At 39.6% G+C, this 26,023-nt stretch overlaps 1 protein-coding gene across 2 annotated transcripts in view; it reads left to right on the top strand.

The window, feature by feature from the left end:
* Positions 1–6,931: 6,931 nt before the first annotated feature.
* Positions 6,932–26,023, top strand: part of LOC121736553 (zinc finger protein 62 homolog) — a 33,314-nt gene continuing 14,222 nt past the window's right edge. Inside the window, exons 1-7 of one of the 2 annotated variants that reach the window (XM_042127833.1) lie at positions 6,932–7,089; positions 7,290–7,582; positions 7,787–7,985; positions 8,795–8,922; positions 12,941–13,012; positions 19,292–19,427; positions 23,279–23,388. In XM_042127833.1, the coding sequence (XP_041983767.1) occupies positions 6,973–7,089; positions 7,290–7,582; positions 7,787–7,985; positions 8,795–8,922; positions 12,941–13,012; positions 19,292–19,427; positions 23,279–23,388 (1,055 nt within the window). In that variant the 5' untranslated portion in view covers positions 6,932–6,972. Of the gene's footprint in view, positions 7,090–7,289; positions 7,583–7,786; positions 7,986–8,794; positions 8,923–12,937; positions 13,013–19,291; positions 19,428–23,278; positions 23,389–26,023 lie in introns of both variants that reach the window. The other variant, XM_042127832.1, reaches the window with a different exon arrangement.

The raw sequence follows: 26,023 nt of genomic DNA, 5'->3' as shown, positions 1-26,023 counted from the left end.
TCTTACTAGTTATCGTAAATTCTTAGTAATTGACGCCCCCACTTTTCGTTCTCAAACTTTTCCATTATTTGATTCAGTATATGAAGCTCTAACGCTTGTGCCAGATATTAGACTTGACATTGGCATTCAAAAAACAGATACATATTTTGCTAACAATATATTTAAGTACATCACGAATAACAATTGGCAGGGTTACCACCACATGTATACAGATGCATCTAAGGATACTACAGATAGTTGTGTTGGAGTTGGTGTCTACCATTTACAATATAATATTGTTCAAAAAGTAAAGTTTCCGCCTGAAACATCTGTTTTTACAGGAGAGTGTTACGGCCTTTTTAAGGCTGTTGAGTATATTTTACTTGGCAGGCTTAAAGAGACACTAATATTTACAGATTCTTTAAGCTCTCTACAATCCCTAATTAAATTTCCTTTTAAATCAAAAAATTGCTATCCAATTATTGTCCAAGTTAGAAACCTTCTATATCAATGTAAACTTCAAGGCTTTTCAATAACATTTATATGGATACCGAGCCATTGCGGAATTGTTGGCAATGAAATTGCCGACAAATTGGCAAAAGAGGCTGTTTTCAGTGGTGATTTGTTCCCTTTTAATAATTATGCGCATGATTTGGCTGCTCTGGCACGGAGTTCCCTATTGAAATCTTGGAATAAGTCGTGGGCTTTGAGTAGCCAAACAAAAGCTATACAGTATCGTAAAATTCAACCAGAGATCCCTACTAAGCCCTGGTTTTCTAAAATATTCCTCTCTAAAAATATAACAACATCAATTATTCGGATGAGACTGGGTCATATGTGCATTCCAACGCATCTTAGGAGAATTGGCGTTAAAGATGATGATTTATGTGACTGTGGAGAAGTAGGTGACTTAAACCACATTATCCTATCGTGTTCCCTCCACGATCATTCCCAACTGTATAATAAACTATCTTTAATCCCTATTCCATTTCCTACTTCTGTAAATATACTACTTGCTTCCAATGATAAATATGTATATAATTGTATATCTAATTACTTAACATTAAATAATATTAATATTTAGAATAAGTTATATGTCATTTAGTTTATTGTAGAATTTAATTATTTACCACACTAATTTAATTAACTTTCTTCCAAATTCCGTTTCCTTTTATTCCTTCCGCCGTTCCTTACCTTTTTACCCTGTCTGTGGCACAATACGCATCCTTTGTGTCAAGTTGCCAAAATAGAAGAAAAAAAAAAAAAAAAAATATTATGTTAATATGTGCTTGTATTATGTAATTATGCACTTAGTTACAATAAATGTCGCATTGTAAAATATTACAACATGTAAATATACCATTATACCGTACCTAATACACTTTTCAAAAGTTTCAAACCAGGTTCCTTATATTTTGTTCTCAGACTATAACAGTTAGCTTGCTACATATATTAATCTGTGATAACAGTCGCGATTATAGCTTTGCAGGTCAGTTAAGTTAAAAATAATGAAGTGTTGTATATCGTCCTGTGCCAACAATGAAAACTCGTCACCACCTGCCGATGTTGCATATTACGAGTAAGTACCTAGTTCTTCATCTTTGTAAGTTATTTAAAAAGAATAACTAACAGTGGCAATATAATAACAAAAAAAATTAAGGTTACCTACTAAGTACTAGAATCTCACCAAAGGTATAAAAAAATTACAGAATCTACTGTAATGAAAAATACGCAGCAGCTTAATCGAACTGGGATAGCCCATATTAGCATTTTTGTATGTAGTTGATATAGTTCAACTATTTAAGCGCTTATACCACTTGTCCTATTTATTTATACAAAGTGTTTTCAAAAGTGCTTTTAAACCGACTTAGTACAGTTCTAGATAACAACCAACCTAAAGAACAAGCAGGCTTCCGAAAAGACTTTTCCACTATGGATCACATCCATGTGGTAAAGCAGATTATAGAAAGGAGCAACGAATATGGGAAAAAATACTACATGGCTTTTGTAGACTACAATAAAGCATTTGATTCTATAAAACACACATGTGGGAAGCCTTAAAATCACAAGGAATACACCCCAAATACATAAGGATACTACAAAACATTTATAGAGAGTCAACAGCAAAGATCCAAACAGAAAGGAAAGGACAACCCTTCAAGATAATGAAAGGTGTACGCCAAGGAGACCCCCCTTTCTCCAAAGTTATTCTCGGCAATACTCGAACATATATTCAGAAAAATGGACTGGGATGGTTTTGGTATAAACGTAAATGGAGAGAAACTAAATTACCTAAGATTCGCTAATGATCTGATATTAATTACAGATAATCAACAACATCTCAAAGAAATGTTAATCCAACTAGAAAGAGAAAGCAAAATTGTAGGCCTTACTATGAATACAGAAAAGACTAAACTAATGACAAATCACGACAAAATACCTATCTTGCTGGATTGTAACCAAATAGAGTATGTCGATCAATATACATACCTGGGTCAAATTATTTCTCCAGAAAACCAAATGCACAAAGAAATAGATGTCAGAATAAACAATGCTTGGAAGATATATTGGTCCCTTAAGGAAGAACTTAAAAATCCACACATACCTATGAAAGACAAAAAAACAGTATATGATTCATGTGTACTGCCATGCTTGACTTATGGCGCACAAACTTGGGCTCTTACAAAGAAAGAACACAAAGCACTCAAAGTTGGCCAAAGTAGAATGGAAAGAAGTATTCTGAACATCAAGCTAACGGACAAAAATAAACTAACAGAAATTAGAAAGAAAACAAAACTCATTGATGTCACATACACTGTAAAGAAACTTAAATGGAGCTGGGCAGGCCATATGATAAGAAACAAGAGAAATAAATGGTCAAAAGATATAACAATGTGGTATCCTCGGGATAGTAAAAGAAAGAAAGGACACCCAAGAAATAGATGCGAAGACGACTTTAAAAAAATGGCCAGAGCATTGTGGCAGAGGACGGCCACAGACAGACAAACGTGGCAAAGTCTAGGGGAGGCCTTTGCCAAAGGGCAAACTGACACCAATGTCTAATCATAATCTGAAATATTATAATTCTATGTAAAAATGGTATCAGTAAATAAAGGCTTTATTATTTATTTATTTTATTATTTTATTTATTTATTTATTAAAGTTAATTAAAACGGGTTACCCCAATTACAATAATTAACTACAATCTTGACTTAAAATTAAAACTTAAAATTAATTATGACATTGTTACAATACATAAACAAATTAGATTAGATAGTAATAGAAGAAACCCTTTCGTACTTACTTTCACAAAATCCTACACATGCTCTCTTCACATCCAACCACTTATCAACAAACACATCACATTCAGGATTAGCCGACAGAAGGGCGTTGAGCAAGTTTAGTGCTCGGTACAGCGGGGACTCAGCTCTCGCGACAGTCCGACATGTCGGCAGTGCGAATAATTTTGGCCGACGGCTAGGACGGTGCTTTAGATAGTTGTCAGGCACAAACAAGCGGCACATTAAGGCATGGAGTTCAGGGCAATCGATTATATTGCGAAGGATTTTTAAGGCAATTAATAGTAGGTCAACGCCTCGTCGGACCTCTAGAGATTGGTAACCTAAGGTACCCAAGAGATAGCCAGTTGGGTACATGTAAGGGTAGTATCCGTACACTTTCTTAAATAAAAATCTGAGAAACGCCTTTTGGATTTTTTCCAGCATCAGAATTGATGTAGCTGTGTAGGGAGCCCAGACACACGCATTTGTTTCTAGCTTGCTGCGTACTAGTGCGTTGTATAGCAATTTTATAACGGCGGTATTTTTAAAGTCCTTAACGTTGCGGAGTACAAAACCTAGACGTTTGAAACTGTCTTGAGCCGTCTCATATATGTGGTCCCTAAACGTAAGAGTTTTGTCAAAGTACACCCCTAAGTCCTTGATACTATGGACACGGGAAATAATATGACCATCCATAGAATAATTAAAGATGATCGGGTGTAGCTTCCGCCCATAAGTCATTACGCTACACTTATTCATATTAAACAAAAGGTTGTTGGAAACACTCCAGTATTGTACAGCATCCAAGTCTTTTTGCAGAAGAAGACAGTCATAAAGAGATTTTATGATCATAATAATCTTGAGGTCGTCGGCATACAGTAAACACTTAGCAAACTTAAGAATGGTTGTAAGATCGTTAATATACGTTATTATACCAATTGTCCTATTTAGAAGTCCTAGCTAGGATCCTACATAGGAGACTAATTAGTTCGCTTCTTATTCCACTTGTCCTAATTTAGTGACTAAATCAGTTGTCATTTTGGTCAGACGTCTTCCTAATGGCTCCAGTTCTATCAAAGCAACAAAAAATTGGTCTTCTCATAGGCTTAGCTGTTGGCCCAATGAAAATAAAAATAAATAAAAGGCGAAAAAGACGGTTGAAAGAATTTTTGCTCCTCATAAAATTATGAATTATGAACTTTCTGAACTACTTGGAACCAGCAGACTTAAGAAATTACCTACGAATGGATTCCAGATCTTATAACATAATATAAATTGACTTTAAAACAGATTTAGCAGTTCCCTCTACAGATAAAAGGTTGAAACCATCTGGCAACACTGATTTAGTCATTCAGGAGCCACATTTTTATCCGATTTAGGATCCTAGCTTTCTAAATGTTATTCCACTTGACTAAATTTTTTAGGATCCTAGCTAGGACTTCCTAACTTTAAAATTAGGACACTGAAGTGCGATAAGGGATTCCCGCATATATTCCGCTCTATTCCGCTAGGTATATTAACTTTATGCTAATTACGCAGCGAGCATTCATACGGTCAGTATGTTGTGTAACTGGTACTGACTGCATGAATGCTCACTGTTTAGTGTTTAGTAAGGAACATTACACTTTGTTACATTAGTCAGTACTCATTTGATGTTTAATAATGAGGTGCTGTAGTTAGAGTCAATTTAGAAACATGTATGCCATATACCATAATAATAGATGTCAATTGTTATGCACTCTATATTTTCTTTCAGAATACCAAAAGAGTTTGATTTGAGACAGTTATGGACCGAAGCTATTGGTACACCTGAGTGGGAGCTACGGCCCGACAGGTAAGGTTAAAACATAAAAAAAGGCTTTATTAATCGAATAAATAAATAGTGTTATTAGATATACACCCCCCCCCCCCCAGCTTTCGGGGGCGATAAATCGATCTAGCTAGTAATCATTTTTAGAAAATGTCATTTTATTCGTGCATACCCTCTAAAATAAAATAATGTAGGTCTAGCATTTGCCTATAAATTAATTTCTCTCAGAGACAATTGGTATATTTGCCTACTGCTAATTGACCTTTCTTTTCATTTCCAGTGCAGTATGCTCTGCACATTTTGGAGAATTTGACTTTGAAATCTCGGAGACAGGAGACAAGGAGCTAACCTACGGTGCAGTGCCCAGCCTGGGTCTTGTGAGTACATCTGGGATTAAATGTGTAGCCTTTTATTTAAGTTACTTACTATACTTAATGACAATTAATACAAAATGTTTGCAGAACACACTTGAAGATCTGCAGGTACGAGCCGAATTTAAGGTGAGTAGCAATATTTTAATGTATTTATAAAAACCAGACTGTAATGATTGTATTTAAAAATATAAGCCTGTGTTTATGTACCTAGACTTTGGCAATTATATTAATATTAGTATTTATTTTGTTTCTCTTTCACTACCTGAAACTTTCCTCATAATGAGTATGTTACAGACCTGCAGAGTGTGCCTGGCCATGGACAGGAAGATGTTCAACATCAGGGACCACAACCTTCATCACCTGTACAAGATGATTGTCGGAGTCACGGTACCTATTATTTATTCACATAATATAGGCTTGTTTCTCTTGTTCTCTTTGCAGATATTTTTCTTAACCCATTTGTAGCCAAACCAAAACGACAAGAAAAAATTTAGAAACTTTTTAATTTTATAATAGTAAGGAATATAAACAATTAAAAAAATGAAGAAAAAAATTTAAAATATATACCGATAAACCACCGACCACACAAGGTCGGTGTGATAAACATATTTTCAGGAAAATTGTTTCTCGACAGCATATCTGACAGATATGCTGTCGAGGCTGGAGTCTGGCAAGTTAGGTTGTGGATAGCCTACCCGGCTCTTATCAGGAAGTGGTGAAAGAGGCCCTTCCGGCACTTATCAGGACGTGTTGAAAGCTTTTGCATCCCAAAAGATTGTTTGATATGTGTGGCAATAGATATTTGACCATATTAATATTTCAGGTTCAGGCTAGAGATGGCCTGCCCCAGATGGTGTGTTGGGAGTGCACCAGTAAACTATTGTTGTTAAAGAAATTCAAGGAGCAGGCGCAAACATCACAATTACTGCTGTCGGATAAACTAGCTATAAACAATGTAAGCGATGGGCATGATTAAGTTGTAAAAAAGATATAAGAAACAATGTATGGTACCACCTTCAACGGTGATAAAATATTATCTTGCATTGGCCAATGTTTTCGTTAACTACATTTTCGATTTGATGACAATCACTTGAGTTCTTTGTGTATTTTACTGGCCTGCTCTACCAACCTAAACACCAGATTACTGTTTGCAAGGCACGCCTGGATACATTCGAGTCAAGTATTTTAGTTTCTAGTAAAAAATTACTAGTTTGTTTTTTAGCGAAAGGAAAGATCCCTCAACTCAAACCCCTTGCTAAGAAGATGTACAAAGGAATTATTTTACAATATACAAACGCCTATCCACTGAAGAATATAACTTATCCTTGATGGGGGTCGTAAAAGTCTGTCCATCCTCTTTAGTTTGTGTAAAATCTAACAATCAAATCTCTTCTTCGTTCTTAAAAAATAACAGATCTATGAATACATTATACATATTTATCTTTTCACTTTTATGTTTCAGATCCTCACTGTTGATGATATAAAATCCATAGACCGTATAAATTATAATTTGAAATCTAGCCTCACAATGAAGCACTATGAACCAAACGAGTTTGACTTTAACATAGAAGTGTTTGAACTGGATATGAAACCCATGGAGATCCTACTGGATATTAAATCTGAACGTGACCAGGAACCCACTTTGGTAATTGAAAGTTCTGTGTGGGGTACGGTTGCCCCGAGTAATATTTTATTTAAAATTACAAAAACCAGATTACAGTATAAAAATTATGATTTACTATCAGGGTATTTTAAACCCTTCTTAAATTACCCATGTAATTACTGACAGGCCCCCACCACCCTACTAGAATAGCTCACACGCTAAGCTTCGAGACTATCTTTCAGGAAATTGATGGATCGTCCCCCACATGCAAGATCCCGAAATGCACCAAAGTCGAGCCGGAGTCCAATAACCTGGTTAAGTTAATGACGTTAGATTTGAAACAGGACATCGATGTGATGGATACGAGCCAACCTTACATTAGTGATGAACTCCATAGCGATATATCACAGCAGGCCGAACATAGTGATAGCAATGTCAACACTAAACCGACTAGGCAGCGGGTGAAAAAAGTAGTCCCAGCGGCACAGAGAACAAGACCAAAGAGTGATCTAAATGTGCAAACGAATGGGGATAGGTATGTGGTTTTGTTCAAGTTTTACACTGAAACACTATTAAAATTCGAAGTCTCGCTATAGCAGTTCTTCAGACCTGGAGACACACAGACGGATGGACAGACGGACAGACATCGAAGTCTCAGTAATAGGGTCCCGTTTTTACACTTTGGGTGCGGAACCCTAAAAACGATTTAGCTTGTACAATAGACTATCGTCACTTTCAGCGCGGCGAAAGTTCCCAAAGTGTCGAGTCAGCTTACCTGTTTCGAAATCCGTCGTCTGACGCCGGAGGAGCAGCAGGCGGCGATGGCGGCGCGCGCGCGCTCCTCTCGCTACCTCGACGCGCCCTACAAGTGCGACCTCTGCTACAAGGGGTTCCTGTCCGAGACTACGCTCGCCAAGCACGCCGTGCGGCACACCGAGGTAACGGCTTCATTACACCTACGGCCTACCTAGTAGAGAAGTAAAATAATAGATAACTGGCTGACTAAAACAATGAGGTAGCCGAATGAGTGTTCACAGGAAGTTTTAATATTGTAGAACGACAATACTTTTTTAATGTGAAGAGGCGACAATTGAATTATGACGAGGTAAATAGTGCTCTCTCAAAATAGAACATTGGTTTAATGCTAATAATTTACTTCTGAACTCTAATAAAACAAAATGTTTAAAATTTATATTGCCAAATGTTAGGCAAGTACAAACCAATGTACTATTAAATGATGAGAAAATGAATTTAGTAGACACCACCGTATTCCTAAGCGTAACGCTGGATTGTAAGTTACAATGGGGTCCACATATTGCAAAACTGGCAGATAAGCTTAGTTCTGCAGCATATGCTGTTAAAAAAAATTCGTGAAATCACTGATGTAGAGACCGCGCGATTAGTTTACCTTAGCTGCTTTCATAGCATAATGTCTTACGGCATCCTCTTGTGGGGAAACGCGGCGGACATTAATACAATATTTGTGCTGCAGAAGCGAGCTATTCGTTCTATATTTTATAAGATGTCGTCTTTTGAATCTCTAAGATCTATTTCCAAATCCCAAGGTACCCAAATCGAACCAATCGAAGATCGAGAGAGTGAGGACATTCTTGTTGACTATAATATACTTAATATGATATATTATGTATTATAATATTACTGTTGAATTATGAATTTCCAATAAGAAGTTATACAGTACATTCGATATCAATGTCATATTATTATTTAAATGTGTATTTGTGTGTAGATATGCGGCAACTACATGTGTTCGTTGTGCAAGTTACGGTTTCGGCTGAAGAATAAAATGCGTCGGCACATCGAAATCCACGTCACCAGGTACACCTGCAAAGTTTGCGGCCTGGTCGCGCACCACAGGTTAGAGTTAAACTTACCTACTTTTAGTGAAATATTTGAAACTATATTTTACGATTTACAGTATGATTAAGAGCGGGCTGCCAAATTTTTCTGTGTTTTCTAATAAGTATTACGACCCCAGAAGACGATTAACGATTGACTAAACACGATTCACTTATTTTGACTCGATAGTTATATTTTTCGAAATCCATACTAATATTATAAATGCGAAAGTGTGTCTGTCTGTATATCTGTCTGTCTGTCTGTTACCTCTTCACACCCAAACCGCTGAACCGATTTTACTGAAATTTGGTATGGAGATGCTTTGAGTCCCGGGAAAGGACATAGGATGCTTTTTATCCCGAAAAAAGGTACGGTTCCCGCGCGATAAACTAATTTTGGCGCAACGCAGTTGCGGGCATCATCTAGTTATGAATATTTCCGGGCTTTTTACCAAATATCTGTTACACTTATTGAGTTCTTATCATTAAAGAACTTGCACTACTACAATAACACACTTTATAAAACAATGGCTAAAGGAAATATTAATATTGTATTTAATTTTTAAGTAATCATCAAAAACATTTTTGGGACTTACGACCTTTACTTTCGTGCTGTAATGCGGGAACCATTGTTACGCGATTTTGTTGACTATTAGCTGCAGTGCAAAGTACTGTTACGGATACGGACACGTAGTGCCATCTAGCGTCAAACCAGCGAAACTTATCGAGAGAACACAGACAACATAAATCCCCTACTCGATACTAGATGACGTTAGGTTTACAATATGACGTTACGATTACAATATGCGTGTATTTTCTAGAAACATTCCACACTTGTTTACGCAAATTGTGTATGATCTAGAATGGAACTTTCCAGAATTCGTTTCGGCCGTATAAATAGTCGCAGGCAGACGGGCCGGTAATTCAGTTTAGTCTGAGCGATCTTCAAGGCGACTTCGAAGTGAAAATTAAATTAAGAAATTAAAAAAACCCCGCCAAACAACTTTAAAAAGTAATGAAATAATATATTTCACTGACTTTAAGTTTAAATAATTCCTAAGTGTAAAGTGATATTTTAGTCCATAATTGTTGTCAAGGTGTGTCGGGGGACCGCCAACAGTGTCTTTTACATTTTGTATCGCCATGTCACTGATTGTCTCGATTTGGTTCGCTGAAAACTGACCCTTAAACTATAATGTTATGTGAAATCAAACATCTACATTAGCGGTCCCCCGACACACCTTGACAACAATTACGGACTAAAATATCACTATACACTTAGGAATTATTTAAACTTAAAATCAGTGAAATATATTATTTCATTACTTTTTAAAGTTGTTTGGCGGGGTTTTTTTTAAATTTATTAATTTTATTTTATTTATTGCTTTTTAAACTTGTGTTGGTTATAGTGCAGAATATGGATGGGCGTTGAATGAACGAACCGTTTTATTAAACTGTTTATTAGTCATGAACGGGTAAACTAGTTTAGCGTCTACTGATAAACTGGTTTATGCGTGAACGGTTGCCATGCCGGAACGGTGTGTGTGACAGAGACCGTTCGTCGCGACGCGACGACGCGATCGACGTATGGGTGGTGATATTTTAAATTAATTAAGTAAATGTAAAATTTCAGTAATTAATCTGCCTGCCTGCCAGTCCTACCTGTAAAAAAGTATGTACTATGTAGGGAAGTGCATTCCCACCGCTCACAGATTATACCGTCTCGTCGTTCGTCGTCATCAGTCTTCGCTTCGAAGTGCAAAACGACGACATGTTTGTCAAAACAGTTAATGCTGAAAGTCGTTTAGTCAAAAAACTACTTTGTTTGTCATAGTTTATTGTTTAGTGCAGTGTTGGTCGAAGACGAAAACTAGTTGAAAAAAAAACTGTTTTGTCATGGACTAGTTTACGATGAACGATAAACGGTCTCGTTTCGTTGATCGAAAATGCGTCGACGACCCACCACTAGTGCAGAATAATTCCTATTAACAGGATCATATTATATCCCAATGAAAACCATCTAGAAATGTCCTTTTTAATGAGGCCGTCAATATGAGTCCAAACATGAAACCTCCACTTTGCGTTCATATGGAGCTGGCTCCTATAGAATCCAGGTGATGTTGCAGCAGCAGCATGCAAAAATGTATTGGTTATCTACGTCTTACTAGTTGTCGCAATTAAAATGAGCCCAAACACGAAACCATTGCTCTAAGTTGGTGAGGAGTTGGGTATCCTATTGATTACCAGGTGATGCTGCAGCACCAGGTCAACTTTCCATTAATGTGTAAATATTCATAAATGTCACGAACTAGAATGCAATAAAGCCCACCAAACGACTGCAAGTTGCTAATCGGCCCTTAACGAACCAGATGAACCGCGATTTTTCACCACTATAGCTAAGAACACTCTCAATTAAGTCAGCTTTCAAACAAGAAAACTAGATTATCTAAGCCAGAGAGAAACTACTGCGTGACAAGAAGAGAACGCTTGACTGTTTTAAAAACGCTACAACATTTCAGCAAATATCTCATCGGCAGACAGTTTTTACTGCGAACTGATCACGCATCCTTGAAGTGGCTACTGCAATTCAAGAACCCAGAAGGTCAAGTATACCAAAATATGCATCCTTATTATTTGTACTTTTCATAGTCCTTTAGTTCAAGACTGATGTTTTTGATCATTATTCTGTCATTTGACAAGCGATGTTTGCCGAATAGGCGCCGGCAGCCTATTCGGCAAACATCGCGTGACTTCGGCAAACTTCGGAAAACGGCGCCGGCAGCGGAGTGCTCCCATTAAGTAAATAATTACTACTCAATATTATTGTTTAAATATTAAATAAGTATATAATAATGCGCAAAATATTAATAATATAAATTGAATTAAATAAAATAACATTGTGATTTAGTGTTATAAAAGTGTTCAATATAAAATAAAAAACATGTAATTAAAAACAATATAATATCGAGGCGGCTGATTATAATTTACTAGCTGTTCCGCGCGGTTTTCCGCGCGTAAATTAGATATTTCACAGATAAATTAGTCTGCAAAAATAGCCTAGGATTCTTCACGTAGTCTACTTCTGTCCCGTTTTTATACTTTGGGTACGGAACCCTCAAATGTATTTTTTTTAAGTGAGTATAATAATTTGGCCACCGATGGTACTCTGTACCGCAATGGCTTCATCCTTGCTCTTACACCTATATACTAATATTATAAATGTGAAAGTATGTCTGTCTCTCTGTTACCTCTTCACGGTTAAACCCCAGAACCGATTTTGCTGAAATTTGGTTTGGAGATGCTTTGAGTCCAGCCTGCCTACCATACGCCAACGAGATATCTCACTCTCGAGATAATTAAAAACTACTTGTCTCATAATGTCAAAATCTCGACATTATCTCTACAAAACTCTATTAAAGTGTATTATTTCGATGATAGATCTACACGAGAAAAAATGTTTGTCATGCTAGGGTCAATAAAGACGAAGATACAAACCATCAAACATCGAGAAAACATGTAGAGTGAGATATCGCGTTGGCGTATGCTAGGCAGGCTGGGAAAGAACATAGGATACTTTCTATCCCTGAAAAATGTAACGTGGGATATCTCGTTGGCGTATCCAACGAGATATCCCACTCTCGAGATAATTAAAAACTACTTGTCTCATAATGTCAAAATCTCGACATTATCTCTACAAAACTCTATTAAAGTGTATTATTTCGATCTATAGATCTACGCGGTAAAAAATGTTTGTCATGCTAGGGTCAATAAAGACGAAGATACAAACCATCAAACATCGAGAAAACATGTAGAGTGAGATATCTCGTTGGCGTATGCTAGGCAGGGGGCCTATTATGAGCTCTTAAATCCATTCACTTTACGTCCTTATACAGTCAGTATAAGGACGGAAAGTGAATGGATTTAAGAGCTCATAATAGGCCCCCAGGCTGGGAAAGAACATAGGATACTTTCTATTCCTGAAAAATGTAACAAGGTTGCGAGCGTTGGATTTAACGTAATGACGTCATTTGCAGTAGTAGAGCAAATTATCACCAGAAGGAGCACGATGGCAACGTCTACAAGTGCCCGCACTGCCCCGTCATACTCCGGTAAGACGTATTCATTTGCAGTAGAACAGCAATGCGTCACCAGAAGGAGCACGATGGCAACGTCTACAAGTGCCCGCACTGCCCCGTCACACTGCGGTAAGACGTATTCATTTGCAGTAGTACAGCAATGCGTCACCAGAAGGAGCACGATGGCAACGTCTACAAGTGTCCGCACTGCTATGTCACACTGCGGTAAGACGTATTCATTTGCAGTAGTACAGCAATGCGTCACCAGAAGGAGCACGATAGCAACGTCTACAAGTGTCCGCACTGCTATGTCACACTGCGGTAAGACGTATTCATTTGCAGTAGTACAGCAATGCGTCACCAGAAGGAGCACGATGGCAACGTCTACAAGTGTCCGCACTGCTATGTCACACTCCGGTAAGACGTATTCATTTGCAGTAGTACAGCAATGCGTCACCAGAAGGAGCACGATGGCAAAGTCTACAAGTGTCCGCACTGCTATGTCACACTCCGGTAAGACGTATTCATTTGCAGTAGTACAGCAATGCGTCACCAGAAGGAGCACGATGGCAACGTCTACAAGTGTCCGCACTGCTATGTCACACTGCGGTAAGACGTATTCATTTGCAGTAGTACAGCAATGCGTCACCAGAAGGAGCACGATGGCAACGTCTACAAGTGTCCGCACTGCTATGTCACACTCCGGTAAGACGTATTCATTTGCAGTAGTACAGCAATGCGTCACCAGAAGGAGCACGATGGCAACGTCTACAAGTGTCCGCACTGCCCCGTCACACTGCGGTAAGACGTATTCATTTGCAGTAGTACAGCAATGCGTCACCAGAAGGAGCACGATGGCAACGTCTACAAGTGTCCGCACTGCTATGTCACACTCCGGTAAGACGTATTCATTTGCAGTAGTACAGCAATGCGTCACCAGAAGGAGCACGATGGCAACGTCTACAAGTGTCCGCACTGCTATGTCACACTCCGGTAAGACGTATTCATTTGCAGTAGTACAGCAATGCGTCACCAGAAGGAGCACGATGGCAACGTCTACAAGTGTCCGCACTGCTATGTCACACTCCGGTAAGACGTATTCATTTGCAGTAGTACAGCAATGCGTCACCAGAAGGAGCACGATGGCAACGTCTACAAGTGTCCGCACTGCTATGTCACACTGCGGTAAGACGTATTCATTTGCAGTAGTACAGCAATGCGTCACCAGAAGGAGCACGATGGCAACGTCTACAAGTGTCCGCACTGCTATGTCACACTCCGGTAAGACGTATTCATTTGCAGTAGTACAGCAATGCGTCACCAGAAGGAGTACGATGGCAAAGTCTACAAGTGTCCGCACTGCTATGTCACACTCCGGTAAGACGTATTCATTTGCAGTAGTACAGCAATGCGTCACCAGAAGGAGCACGATGGCAACGTCTACAAGTGTCCGCACTGCTATATCACACTGCGGTAAGACGTATTCATTTGCAGTAGTACAGCAATGCGTCACCAGAAGGAGCACGATGGCAACGTCTACAAGTGCCCGCACTGCCCCGTCACACTGCGGTAAGACGTATTCATTTGCAGTAGTACAGCAATGCGTCACCAGAAGGAGCACGATGGCAACGTCTACAAGTGTCCGCACTGCTATGTCACACTCCGGTAAGACGTATTCATTTGCAGTAGTACAGCAATGCGTCACCAGAAGGAGCACGATAGCAACGTCTACAAGTGTCCGCACTGCTATGTCACACTGCGGTAAGACGTATTCATTTGCAGTAGTACAGCAATGCGTCACCAGAAGGAGCACGATGGCAACGTCTACAAGTGTCCGCACTGCCCCGTCACACTGCGGTAAGACGTATTCATTTGCAGTAGTACAGCAATGCGTCACCAGAAGGAGCACGATGGCAACGTCTACAAGTGTCCGCACTGCTATGTCACACTCCGGTAAGACGTATTCATTTGCAGTAGTACAGCAATGCGTCACCAGAAGGAGCACGATGGCAACGTCTACAAGTGTCCGCACTGCTATGTCACACTCCGGTAAGACGTATTCATTTGCAGTAGTACAGCAATGCGTCACCAGAAGGAGCACGATGGCAACGTCTACAAGTGTCCGCACTGCTATGTCACACTGCGGTAAGACGTATTCATTTGCAGTAGTACAGCAATGCGTCACCAGAAGGAGCACGATGGCAACGTCTACAAGTGTCCGCACTGCTATGTCACACTCCGGTAAGACGTATTCATTTGCAGTAGTACAGCAATGCGTCACCAGAAGGAGTACGATGGCAAAGTCTACAAGTGTCCGCACTGCTATGTCACACTCCGGTAAGACGTATTCATTTGCAGTAGTACAGCAATGCGTCACCAGAAGGAGTACGATGGCAAAGTCTACAAGTGTCCGCACTGCTATGTCACACTCCGGTAAGACGTATTCATTTGCAGTAGTACAGCAATGCGTCACCAGAAGGAGCACGATGGCAACGTCTACAAGTGTCCGCACTGCTATGTCACACTGCGGTAAGACGTATTCATTTGCAGTAGTACAGCAATGCGTCACCAGAAGGAGCACGATGGCAACGTCTACAAGTGCCCGCACTGCCCCGTCACACTGCGGTAAGACGTATTCATTTGCAGTAGTACAGCAATGCGTCACCAGAAGGAGCACGATGGCAACGTCTACAAGTGTCCGCACTGCTATGTCACACTCCGGTAAGACGTATTCATTTGCAGTAGTACAGCAATGCGTCACCAGAAGGAGCACGATAGCAACGTCTACAAGTGTCCGCACTGCTATGTCACACTGCGGTAAGACGTATTCATTTGCAGTAGTACAGCAATGCGTCACCAGAAGGAGCACGATGGCAACGTCTACAAGTGTCCGCACTGCTATGTCACACTCCGGTAAGACGTATTCATTTGCAGTAGTACAGCAATGCGTCACCAGAAGGAGCACGATGGCAAAGTCTACAAGTGTCCGCACTGCTATGTCACACTCCGGTAAGACGTATTCATTTGCAGTAGTACAGCAATGCGTCACCAGAAGGAGCACGATGGCAACGTCTACAAGTGTCCGCACTGCTATGTCACACTGCGGTAAGACGTATTCATTTGCAGTAGTACAGCAATGCGTCACCAGAAGGAGCACGATGGCAACGTCTACAAGTGTCCGCACTGCTATGTCACACTCCGGTAAGACGTATTCATTTGCAGTAGTACAGCAATGCGTCACCAGAAGGAGCACGATGGCAACGTCTACAAGTGTCCGCACTGCCCCGTCACACTGCGGTAAGACGTATTCATTTGCAGTAGTACAGCAATGCGTCACCAGAAGGAGCACGATGGCAACGTCTACAAGTGTCCGCACTGCTATGTCACACTCCGGTAAGACGTATTCATTTGCAGTAGTACAGCAATGCGTCACCAGAAGGAGCACGATGGCAACGTCTACAAGTGTCCGCACTGCTATGTCACACTCCGGTAAGACGTATTCATTTGCAGTAGTACAGCAGTGCGTCACCAGAAGGAGCACGATGGCAACGTCTACAAGTGTCCGCACTGCTATGTCACACTGCGGTAAGACGTATTCATTTGCAGTAGTACAGCAATGCGTCACCAGAAGGAGCACGATGGCAACGTCTACAAGTGTCCGCACTGCTATGTCACACTCCGGTAAGACGTATTCATTTGCAGTAGTACAGCAATGCGTCACCAGAAGGAGCACGATGGCAACGTCTACAAGTGTCCGCACTGCCCCGTCACACTGCGGTAAGACGTATTCATTTGCAGTAGTACAGCAATGCGTCACCAGAAGGAGCACGATGGCAACGTCTACAAGTGTCCGCACTGCTATGTCACACTCCGGTAAGACGTATTCATTTGCAGTAGTACAGCAATGCGTCACCAGAAGGAGCACGATGGCAACGTCTACAAGTGTCCGCACTGCTATGTCACACTCCGGTAAGACGTATTCATTTGCAGTAGTACAGCAATGCGTCACCAGAAGGAGCACGATGGCAACGTCTACAAGTGTCCACACTGCTATGTCACACTCCGGTAAGACGTATTCATTTGCAGTAGTACAGCAATGCGTCACCAGAAGGAGCACGATGGCAACGTCTACAAGTGTCCGCACTGCCCCGTCACACTGCGGTAAGACGTATTCATTTGCAGTAGTACAGCAATGCGTCACCAGAAGGAGCACGATGGCAACGTCTACAAGTGTCCGCACTGCTATGTCACACTCCGGTAAGACGTATTCATTTGCAGTAGTACAGCAATGCGTCACCAGAAGGAGCACGATGGCAACGTCTACAAGTGTCCGCACTGCCCCGTCACACTGCGGTAAGACGTATTCATTTGCAGTAGTACAGCAATGCGTCACCAGAAGGAGCACGATGGCAACGTCTACAAGTGTCCGCACTGCTATGTCACACTCCGGTAAGACGTATTCATTTGCAGTAGTACAGCAATGCGTCACCAGAAGGAGCACGATGGCAAAGTCTACAAGTGTCCGCACTGCTATGTCACACTCCGGTAAGACGTATTCATTTGCAGTAGTACAGCAATGCGTCACCAGAAGGAGCACGATGGCAACGTCTACAAGTGTCCGCACTGCTATGTCACACTGCGGTAAGACGTATTCATTTGCAGTAGTACAGCAATGCGTCACCAGAAGGAGCACGATGGCAACGTCTACAAGTGTCCGCACTGCTATGTCACACTCCGGTAAGACGTATTCATTTGCAGTAGTACAGCAATGCGTCACCAGAAGGAGCACGATGGCAACGTCTACAAGTGTCCGCACTGCCCCGTCACACTGCGGTAAGACGTATTCATTTGCAGTAGTACAGCAATGAGGCGCCAGAAGGAGCACGATGGTAACGTCTACAAGTGCCCGCACTGCCCCGTCACACATCGGTAAGACTATAAGACCCAATTTCACCAACCTTTTATGCCTTGTTAGGATTTAACAAACAGATTGTTAAATCCTAACAAGGCATTACTTAACGGACCTTGGAAAATTAAACAGACTGTTAAAATACTTATGTCCCACAGTAAAAAATTAACAGCGGATTAGTAAATGCAACGTTAAGTGAACAACGAGTGAATAACATTCAATTCGTTCGTTCTTGTTATAAGGCGACGAAATTGCAATGTACAAGTTTAATACGACATGTTGGCTGCAATGTGTCATTTTCGCCTTATTCGTATAATACGTCATCTGGTCCAGATAATGCGACCAAATTAAAATATCACTGATCGCATACATTTATTACACTACAATAGTTCTTTTTAATTTACCAGGTTAATAATTATGATCTGTCAAAGCTGAAAACATGAATCATAATACAAACTTTTATTTACTTATTTCGGCTTGGTAATTTTGATACAAGTCAGTGTATTTGCAATGTCAAGGAAAATCCGAGGGCCGAATTTTTGATAAAATGAAAATAAATAATTATGCATAACATGAAAAATAATAAATAATATGTAAGGATGTGGCGAAACATGGCGGCAACACTCAAAAGTCAAAACAGATTCTTTTATTGATATTGGATATTGTCTTTAAAAAGTTGTTGTTTTGACTATTATAACGGCCTGTTATATATTTAACGGACCTCCCCAGCAGGAATTAAAATTTAACACCGTGTTAGGCGATTTGACATGACATTAGCGTATGGTGGAACGCTCGATAGCTCTATTAGGCCGTTAACTGATTTAACAAGCCGTTATTTATTTAACATTGCTTGATGAAACTGGGTCTAAAGTTAATATACCTAACGGAATAGAGCAACAATCTCGAGCTGTCAAACGAAACCGAAATTGATTTAAGTCTGTGTGTAAAAATTTGTTAACGTATAAACAAGCATCTTTCTAAGAGATTAAATTGTCAACGAGCCGATAAGTGCAGACTGGACGTCAAACAGATGAAAAAAATTGGGTCTGCTGTCATGTATCACACGTCTCTTTTTACCACGCAGTGTTACCGATAGTGACATCTCGCTTGCTCAGACCTTTGTTCCTCTATTCCGCTAGGTATATGTATTAACGTTATGTGTAAGATGTATTCAGTTTTAACCGTCTTCCTTAAAGGCTATAGACCCTATACTGCAGGTTCTGTAGAAAAAAAAATTCATTGGATTACTATCAAGCTAATTTTTCGTGAGAAGCTTCATTCTGTTAAGACAAACCACAATTCCATCTCAGAAAAGAATAATCCATATTTTGACATTCATATGACTTGCTTTAACTTTTAACTTAAGAGTCCCAATATAACGCAAAAACATTGCCCGCCCGCAGCAAGCACACATCGTACATGTCGCACCTGCGGATGAAGCACTTGTCGCGGTTCTCGTGCGAGCTGTGCGGCTACACCTTCGTCAGCGAGCGCGGCGTGCGGGCACACAAGAACAAGAGCCACGTCCTGGACGTGCAGGTACGCAGTACGCACACTAGTGCACGCATGTACACTTACAATGATCGCACATTTATCAGCACGTACGCATAGCACACGAAATGCGGCGCGGACGAATGCGCGAGGTTTCACATCATTTCATACAGCGAATTCTAAGATGGGGCGCGTCCACACGTGATAAATTTTACGCACATATTTTAAGCTTTTCGAATGAAAATAAAAGAAGTCAGTCTAACAAAATTTATTTATTTATTTAAATGCACAAAACACATTACAATCCCAACTAAACAAATTTAATACTTATACATTTAAATGTAAAATCTAGATCGCCACGTAACAAATATGTGCACACATTAAAATTAAAATATTAACATAAAACTAGCACAATTTTTGGTTTTTAACTTAACGCAGTACATTTGGGCGTTACTTATTTCACTCATTAAAGTTGCAGAGGTAAATATGCTATGGAGGATTTCTTTGACGATTTTAATATATTTATTATTACGGTTGTGTTAAAAAATGTCCAACTTTAAGCTGTCATCGATATCTCTTTGAAGAGCTAAGCAGTCTTCTGTTTTCGACATTAAAGCGAAAATGTTCAAATCATCGGCGCACAAGAGGCAGTTACAGCATAACATTTTAAGAAAGTCATTGATAAATATTACAAAAAGGAGAGGCCCAAGATGAGATCCCTGGGGCACTCCTGACGTTACAATAGTAGATGAAGAAGAAGTAAAACCCTTGAGTGTAGTCGCACTGACTCCTGTTAGTAAGGTATGAACATATCCATCTATATAAATTACCATGTATTCCATAAGACGCTAGTTTATGACAGAGCAGATGATGGTTGACTTTGTCAAATGCCTTAGAAAAATCTGTGTAAATAGAGTCTACTTCACCTCCGACAGAGAACGCTTTACATAGATAATTTTTGTATTCTAATAAATTAGTAACTGTCGAGCGACCCGGTGAAATAAGTGGTTTTATATGATTACTAGCTGTTGCCCGCGACTTCGTCCGCGTGGACTTCAGTTTATAGCGCGCGATGTCAACAAAATTGGTGTCAAAAGCTTTTATAAAAAAACCCTGGTACCCCTTAAATCAATACAGCTGTGCAGTGTGCACACAATAAGTATTTCATTTTTTTATATTAAACTTTATACTTTATGCCAAATTTTAAAGCTTATTTAGCCCTCCAATTACACAACTTTACCCATAAACTATTTATCATTGATAGATTTAAGGTTACGTCACTGCAGATAAAGTACTGAGTTATTTAATACCGTAGAATAGATATAACAATCGAAAAAAATCGAAACTTAAAAAGATGATACCACGTCTTATAGAAAGACTTTTGAGCAAGCGTCAGCGCGATGTAGAAGACGCACGGCGCCATCTATTATGAATTGTTAGAACTAACTTAATTTGAACAAATTTACGCATTTTCACCCCCTTACAACCCTTTTTTCCAGTAAAAAAAGTAGCCTATGTCCTTTCTCAGGCTTTAGACTATCTGTATACAAAATTTCATTACAATCGGTTCGGAAGTTTTGGCGTTTGGCGTGAAAGCGAGACTGACAGACAGACAGACAGACAGAGATACTTTTGGCGTTTGGCGTGAAAGCGAGACTGACAGACAGACAGACAGACAGAGATACTTTCGCATTTATAATATTAATATAGATTATGTGCACACTGCATAGCTGTTTTTGGGTATTTTGATTAATTAAGGGCCGCGCTACACCGGAAGCACTTACCAGGGTATTAAAAAGTTTTTAAATTTGACACAAATTTTGTTGACACCGCGCGCTATAAACTAAAGTCCACGCGGACGAAGTCGCGGGCAACAGCTAGTATTATACATAAAATATGTTTAAGATTTTTGAAATTTTATTTTAATACACATCCAAGACCCAGGAACATTGAAAACTTTTTGTTCCGCCTGCGGGACTCGAACCCAGGACCCCCGGGATGAGCGCTGGCCACGCGCAATGCGAATTCATTTTCATCGAAATTTTCATGGAAATAAGATATTTTCCCACATCAAAATCATTGCAATCGGTTCAGTAGTTTTGGCGTGAAAGCAAGACAGACAGACAGACAGACAGACAGACAGAGATACTTTCGCATTTATAATATTAGTATGGATAAATGTGATAATGGACTAAGGATTCAAATAATTTTGCAAAACATGAGAGAATACTTATGGGCCTGTAATTTTCGCAGTTTGACTTATCACCGTTTTTATATATATGGGGATAACATGTGCGATTTTCCACCGGTCAGGAAAGGTACCTACCACTTTCTAGAGATTTATTATAAATTATGGATAAGGGAACTGATACCTCTTTTCCCATAAGCTTTATAAAAGAAGGAGGTAATAGATCAGGACCAGCTCCCTTACTGGAATCTAATTTTTTTATTTTCATTATTCAGGGCTCGGAACCGGTTTGAAAATACCGGTTTATTTCGGTTAAAAACCGGTAAATATATCGTTCTTTTATTTACCGGTTAAACAAGCGAACGGTTTTTACGTAACCCAATTCGGTTTGGGGTCAATGACCGAAACCGGTTTTGTTCTGCAAACGGTTTCCGAGCCCTGTCATTTTTACATCTTTAAGGTCAATTGATAAATAGGACAACCCATGGACACTCGCAGCATCAGAAGAGCTGCAGGTGCGTTGCCGGCCTTTTAGGGGGTAATAGGGGAGGGTAGGGAAGGGAATAGGGGAGGGTACGGAAGGGAATAGGGAAGGGTACGGAAGGAAATAGGGGAGGGTAGGGGATTGGGCCTCCGGTAAACTCACTCACTCGGCGAAACACAGCGGAAGCGCTGTTTCACGCCGGTTTTCTGTGAGGACGTGGTATTTCTCCGGTCGAGCCGGCCCATTCGTGCCGAAGCATGGCTCTCCCACGTCAAACCTGATGAAAAATTCATAGCAACACTCGGTTCAGCTGAAACGTGACTAAACGATGCATCCCATGACGTCCCGCGACGATTGTGTTTTCGAGTTTGGCGCACTGGAGTGTCGTCGTCATTATTCTCACGCCTAGTCACGTTTTCACAAAATGGACATCTTAATGAAGCCAATTGTGCCTCATTTGGCTGTTTATTTGATTCCACAGTCACGTTTAGACACTCGTAGCAGATGCGTAGCAGTATTTATACTGACAACCGTTGCATTTCAAAATTCTGTTTTTGATTAAAATATTTTCGCATCCGTGGCATTTCATGTCAGACATAATCAATTTTTCGGTATGACAGTCCCAGTACGTATCAGAACGTAAAATTTGATGCGGTGGCTCACGTCTCCGTGGCTGAGTGGTACAAGCACACACTCATCGCGCACATGCACCGGGTTCAAATCCAACCGGTAGGCGGTAGGCCGATCTTGCAAAATTCATAAAACTGCAAACTAACTCAACCCCCCAGACACACTCACATCCAAAGACTCTAGGAACAGTGCTCCACAGCTGGGGGCTCCAAAGTCTTGAGTATTCACAACTGGTACGACAGCTAATCAGCTCAGGAAAAAACACCCGAAATTCGACACAGCACAGAGCACGTCCGCTCTCTACGAAGTCCTATGTGCGAAAAAAAATGATTTAAGTACTATTTAAGCATCCTATTAATATTATTAACATTTTGCACGTTAGAGTCAGGAAAATAACTATTTGGCAGCGGCATTTTGCAAATTGGGCCATCGAGAATCGAACGGCGTAAATGCTTTTTTTTTAATTTTGAACAGTCGGGGAAATAAATTTTGGAAGGAAATTTTATTAATAGTTTACACATAGGGAATTAAATATTTGGCAATAGAGCTTATTAACATTTTGCAATTGGGGAAATGAATGTTTTTTCACTTCTGCAGGTGGAGCTGACCGGTCCGTACTGCGAGGAGTGCAAGCTGCGGTTCGCCAGCGACGAGGCCTATCAGCGCCATCTCACACAGTCCTCCGTACACAGCAGCGACAGTAACCCGTAAGTGATATCGTGTTAGCGATTACTATCCTCACCGATGAATAGGAATATTGTCACTGTAAAATCTTGTTTTGCAACATAACTGGGTAATTTTCACAAAATGTCGAAATTCGGCATTTTCAAATGACAAAAAATATTGAAATTATTTGATATTTATTTTATGTGAATTTTGATTATGTAGTGGTCCCAAAAATATGACGTGTTTAGCGACCGACTTCGGGTTTGACACAAAGATACAGAGCAAAAAATCCGTACGCTTGATTATTGTAAATGTTCAAAATCTTTCCATTAATAAATTTAAAAAAGTAGTCAAAGAGCGTTTGTGTGCCAAAGCTTATTACAAGGTCAATGATTTCATAGAAGATGGCACATCTTGGGAGTATAGAGAGGAGAGATTATGACTTACAATTATGTATGTTGACATTGTATATAATATTAAGTTACAAAATTGTAAACTTTATTTTAAAAGAATAATTTTTCTCTCACTTTTTTGGTAAAAAGTGGAACCCGTGCGAGTTTCTTACGCCGGTTCTTCTCGCCGGGGTGGTTCCCAAACCGGTGGTAGGCATCAGGTAGACATTCTGAAAAAATTTGATTCAAATTTAGTCAGAAATAAAACATTTTTTTTTTTATTTTTTTTATTACTGATTGTGATAATATATCCTCTACTCTGTCGATTAAAATCTGACGTCATCTTGATATCTGTCATACCGCCCGGCGACACCGCGACAGACGCGGGTTTCGAGCCGTTAGGTTTAACTAAAACTTGATTTTCTACGATTCTAATAACATTTATGTATTGCTACAATTACTATTATAATTAGAATAAGCTATTTTTCACATTTTCTTTCAACATGTTTGTCAGAGCAACGATTTGAATCTAATAGAGGAATTTTAATCTAGGGTACCTAGAATTTATCTAGATTTCCTTACTTGAAAGAAAATAAAAGAGGTTTTATTACTTAAATTAACTTTTATTATCATCTTTGCACATAAATACATGAAATAAAAAGGTAAACCCCAGATCTCTCCATACATTTTTTTCTCACGACACTTGTTTTCAAAGTGGGTATAAAAACAAAAAAGGTCGGACCCTTTTTTTGTCAACAAAAAAAAGGGTCTTATGTTTCTTACTATTGTGAATGACTCAATAAAGTTATGCAATAAATTAAACAGCCAAGTATGTTCTCCAACGTATTCAAGTGTTGATAGAAATATGATAGCGATAAAATACGCGCGTAATATGAGTGTTGTTATGTGTGCTGCCGGGCGACACGCGACAGACAGGGGTGGGATTTGACATACCGCCGGGCGACAAACGACAGACTAGAGGATATGTCGTTTAATCATCTATACATAATATAAAACAAAGTTGCTGTTTCCTCATGTCCCTTTGTTCCCTTTAATCTTTAAAACTACGCAACGGATTTTGATGTGGTTTTCTTTAATAGATAGAGTGATTCAAGTGTATATATATATGTATATATATATATATATATATATATATATATATATATATATATATATATATATATATATATAGCAGCGCTGAAAGACCAAAAATTTTTTTCACTTTTGTATGGGCAAGGGCCGGAGCGTCAAGTGTTTCTCCATACAAAAGTGAAAAAAAATTTTGGTCTTTCAGCGCTGCTACTTTCACAGTGAACTCTCTACAAGGAGCACGTACACACCCTAAAGTATTATCACTTATTTTTGTTACACCCTGTATATATATATATATATATATATATATATATATATATATATATATATATATATATATATATAAAACTCAAAGGTGACTGACTGACATGGTGATCTATCAACGCACAGCCCAAACCACTGGACCGATCGGGCTGAAATTTGGCATGCAGGTAGATGATATGACGTAGGCATCCGCTAAGAAAGAATTTTGATCAATTCTACCTCCAAGGGATTAAAATAGGGGATAAAAGTTTGTATATAATTATACTTCTTAACGCGAGCGAAGCCGCCGACAAAAGCTCGTAATTACATATTTTTCCGCTTACATTGCAAACGCAGGCAGAACCCTACGAGATTTATCAAAATAATGTACTAAGTATTGTTCACTATGGAAAGGTCTACAGAAAACTTCGCGATGGTATAATATGTGTAATGTCTATCTCTTATGGATATTCCACAATAACAGTTTTGTCATTTACTTTTAACGACAAATAATGGCTAATTTTCGAAGCGATTTTAACCAATACGGCATTAATCCATATCTATATATTAATACGTGAGCCAAAAACTTTGTATCCCTTTTCACCAAAAATAGGGAAACGTCTGAGCACCTGAGTCAGCATCTTTCAAGCCCGCCTTCGAACCATTGGACTCCAGAGAACCGAGCAGGCTGCGTGTGAGTGCCACCAGGCTGAAGAACTAGCGGTCAAAGTCCCCACGTTCCACCGTCAGCTTCTTCGGAAAGCATCTCGATGTTCGTCTGAAATTCATCGAAGTCCGCATGTAAGGTTTCGAATTTTTTAAAACGTTCCTGCAGGTCTAATCGCTGCAACTCAGATAAATGGTCACTACTTTTAATTAAATTGAAATAGTTGCTAAAAATAGTAACCTTTGATTTAATGGAACTACGCTTCTTAATTAAAATTTTCAT

This window comes from Aricia agestis, chromosome 19, assembly GCF_905147365.1.
Source record: "Aricia agestis chromosome 19, ilAriAges1.1, whole genome shotgun sequence".
Lineage (NCBI taxonomy): Eukaryota > Metazoa > Arthropoda > Insecta > Lepidoptera > Lycaenidae > Aricia > Aricia agestis.
Note: the sequence above shows the minus strand (reverse complement) of the source record. Positions and strands in the feature narration are given on the sequence as shown.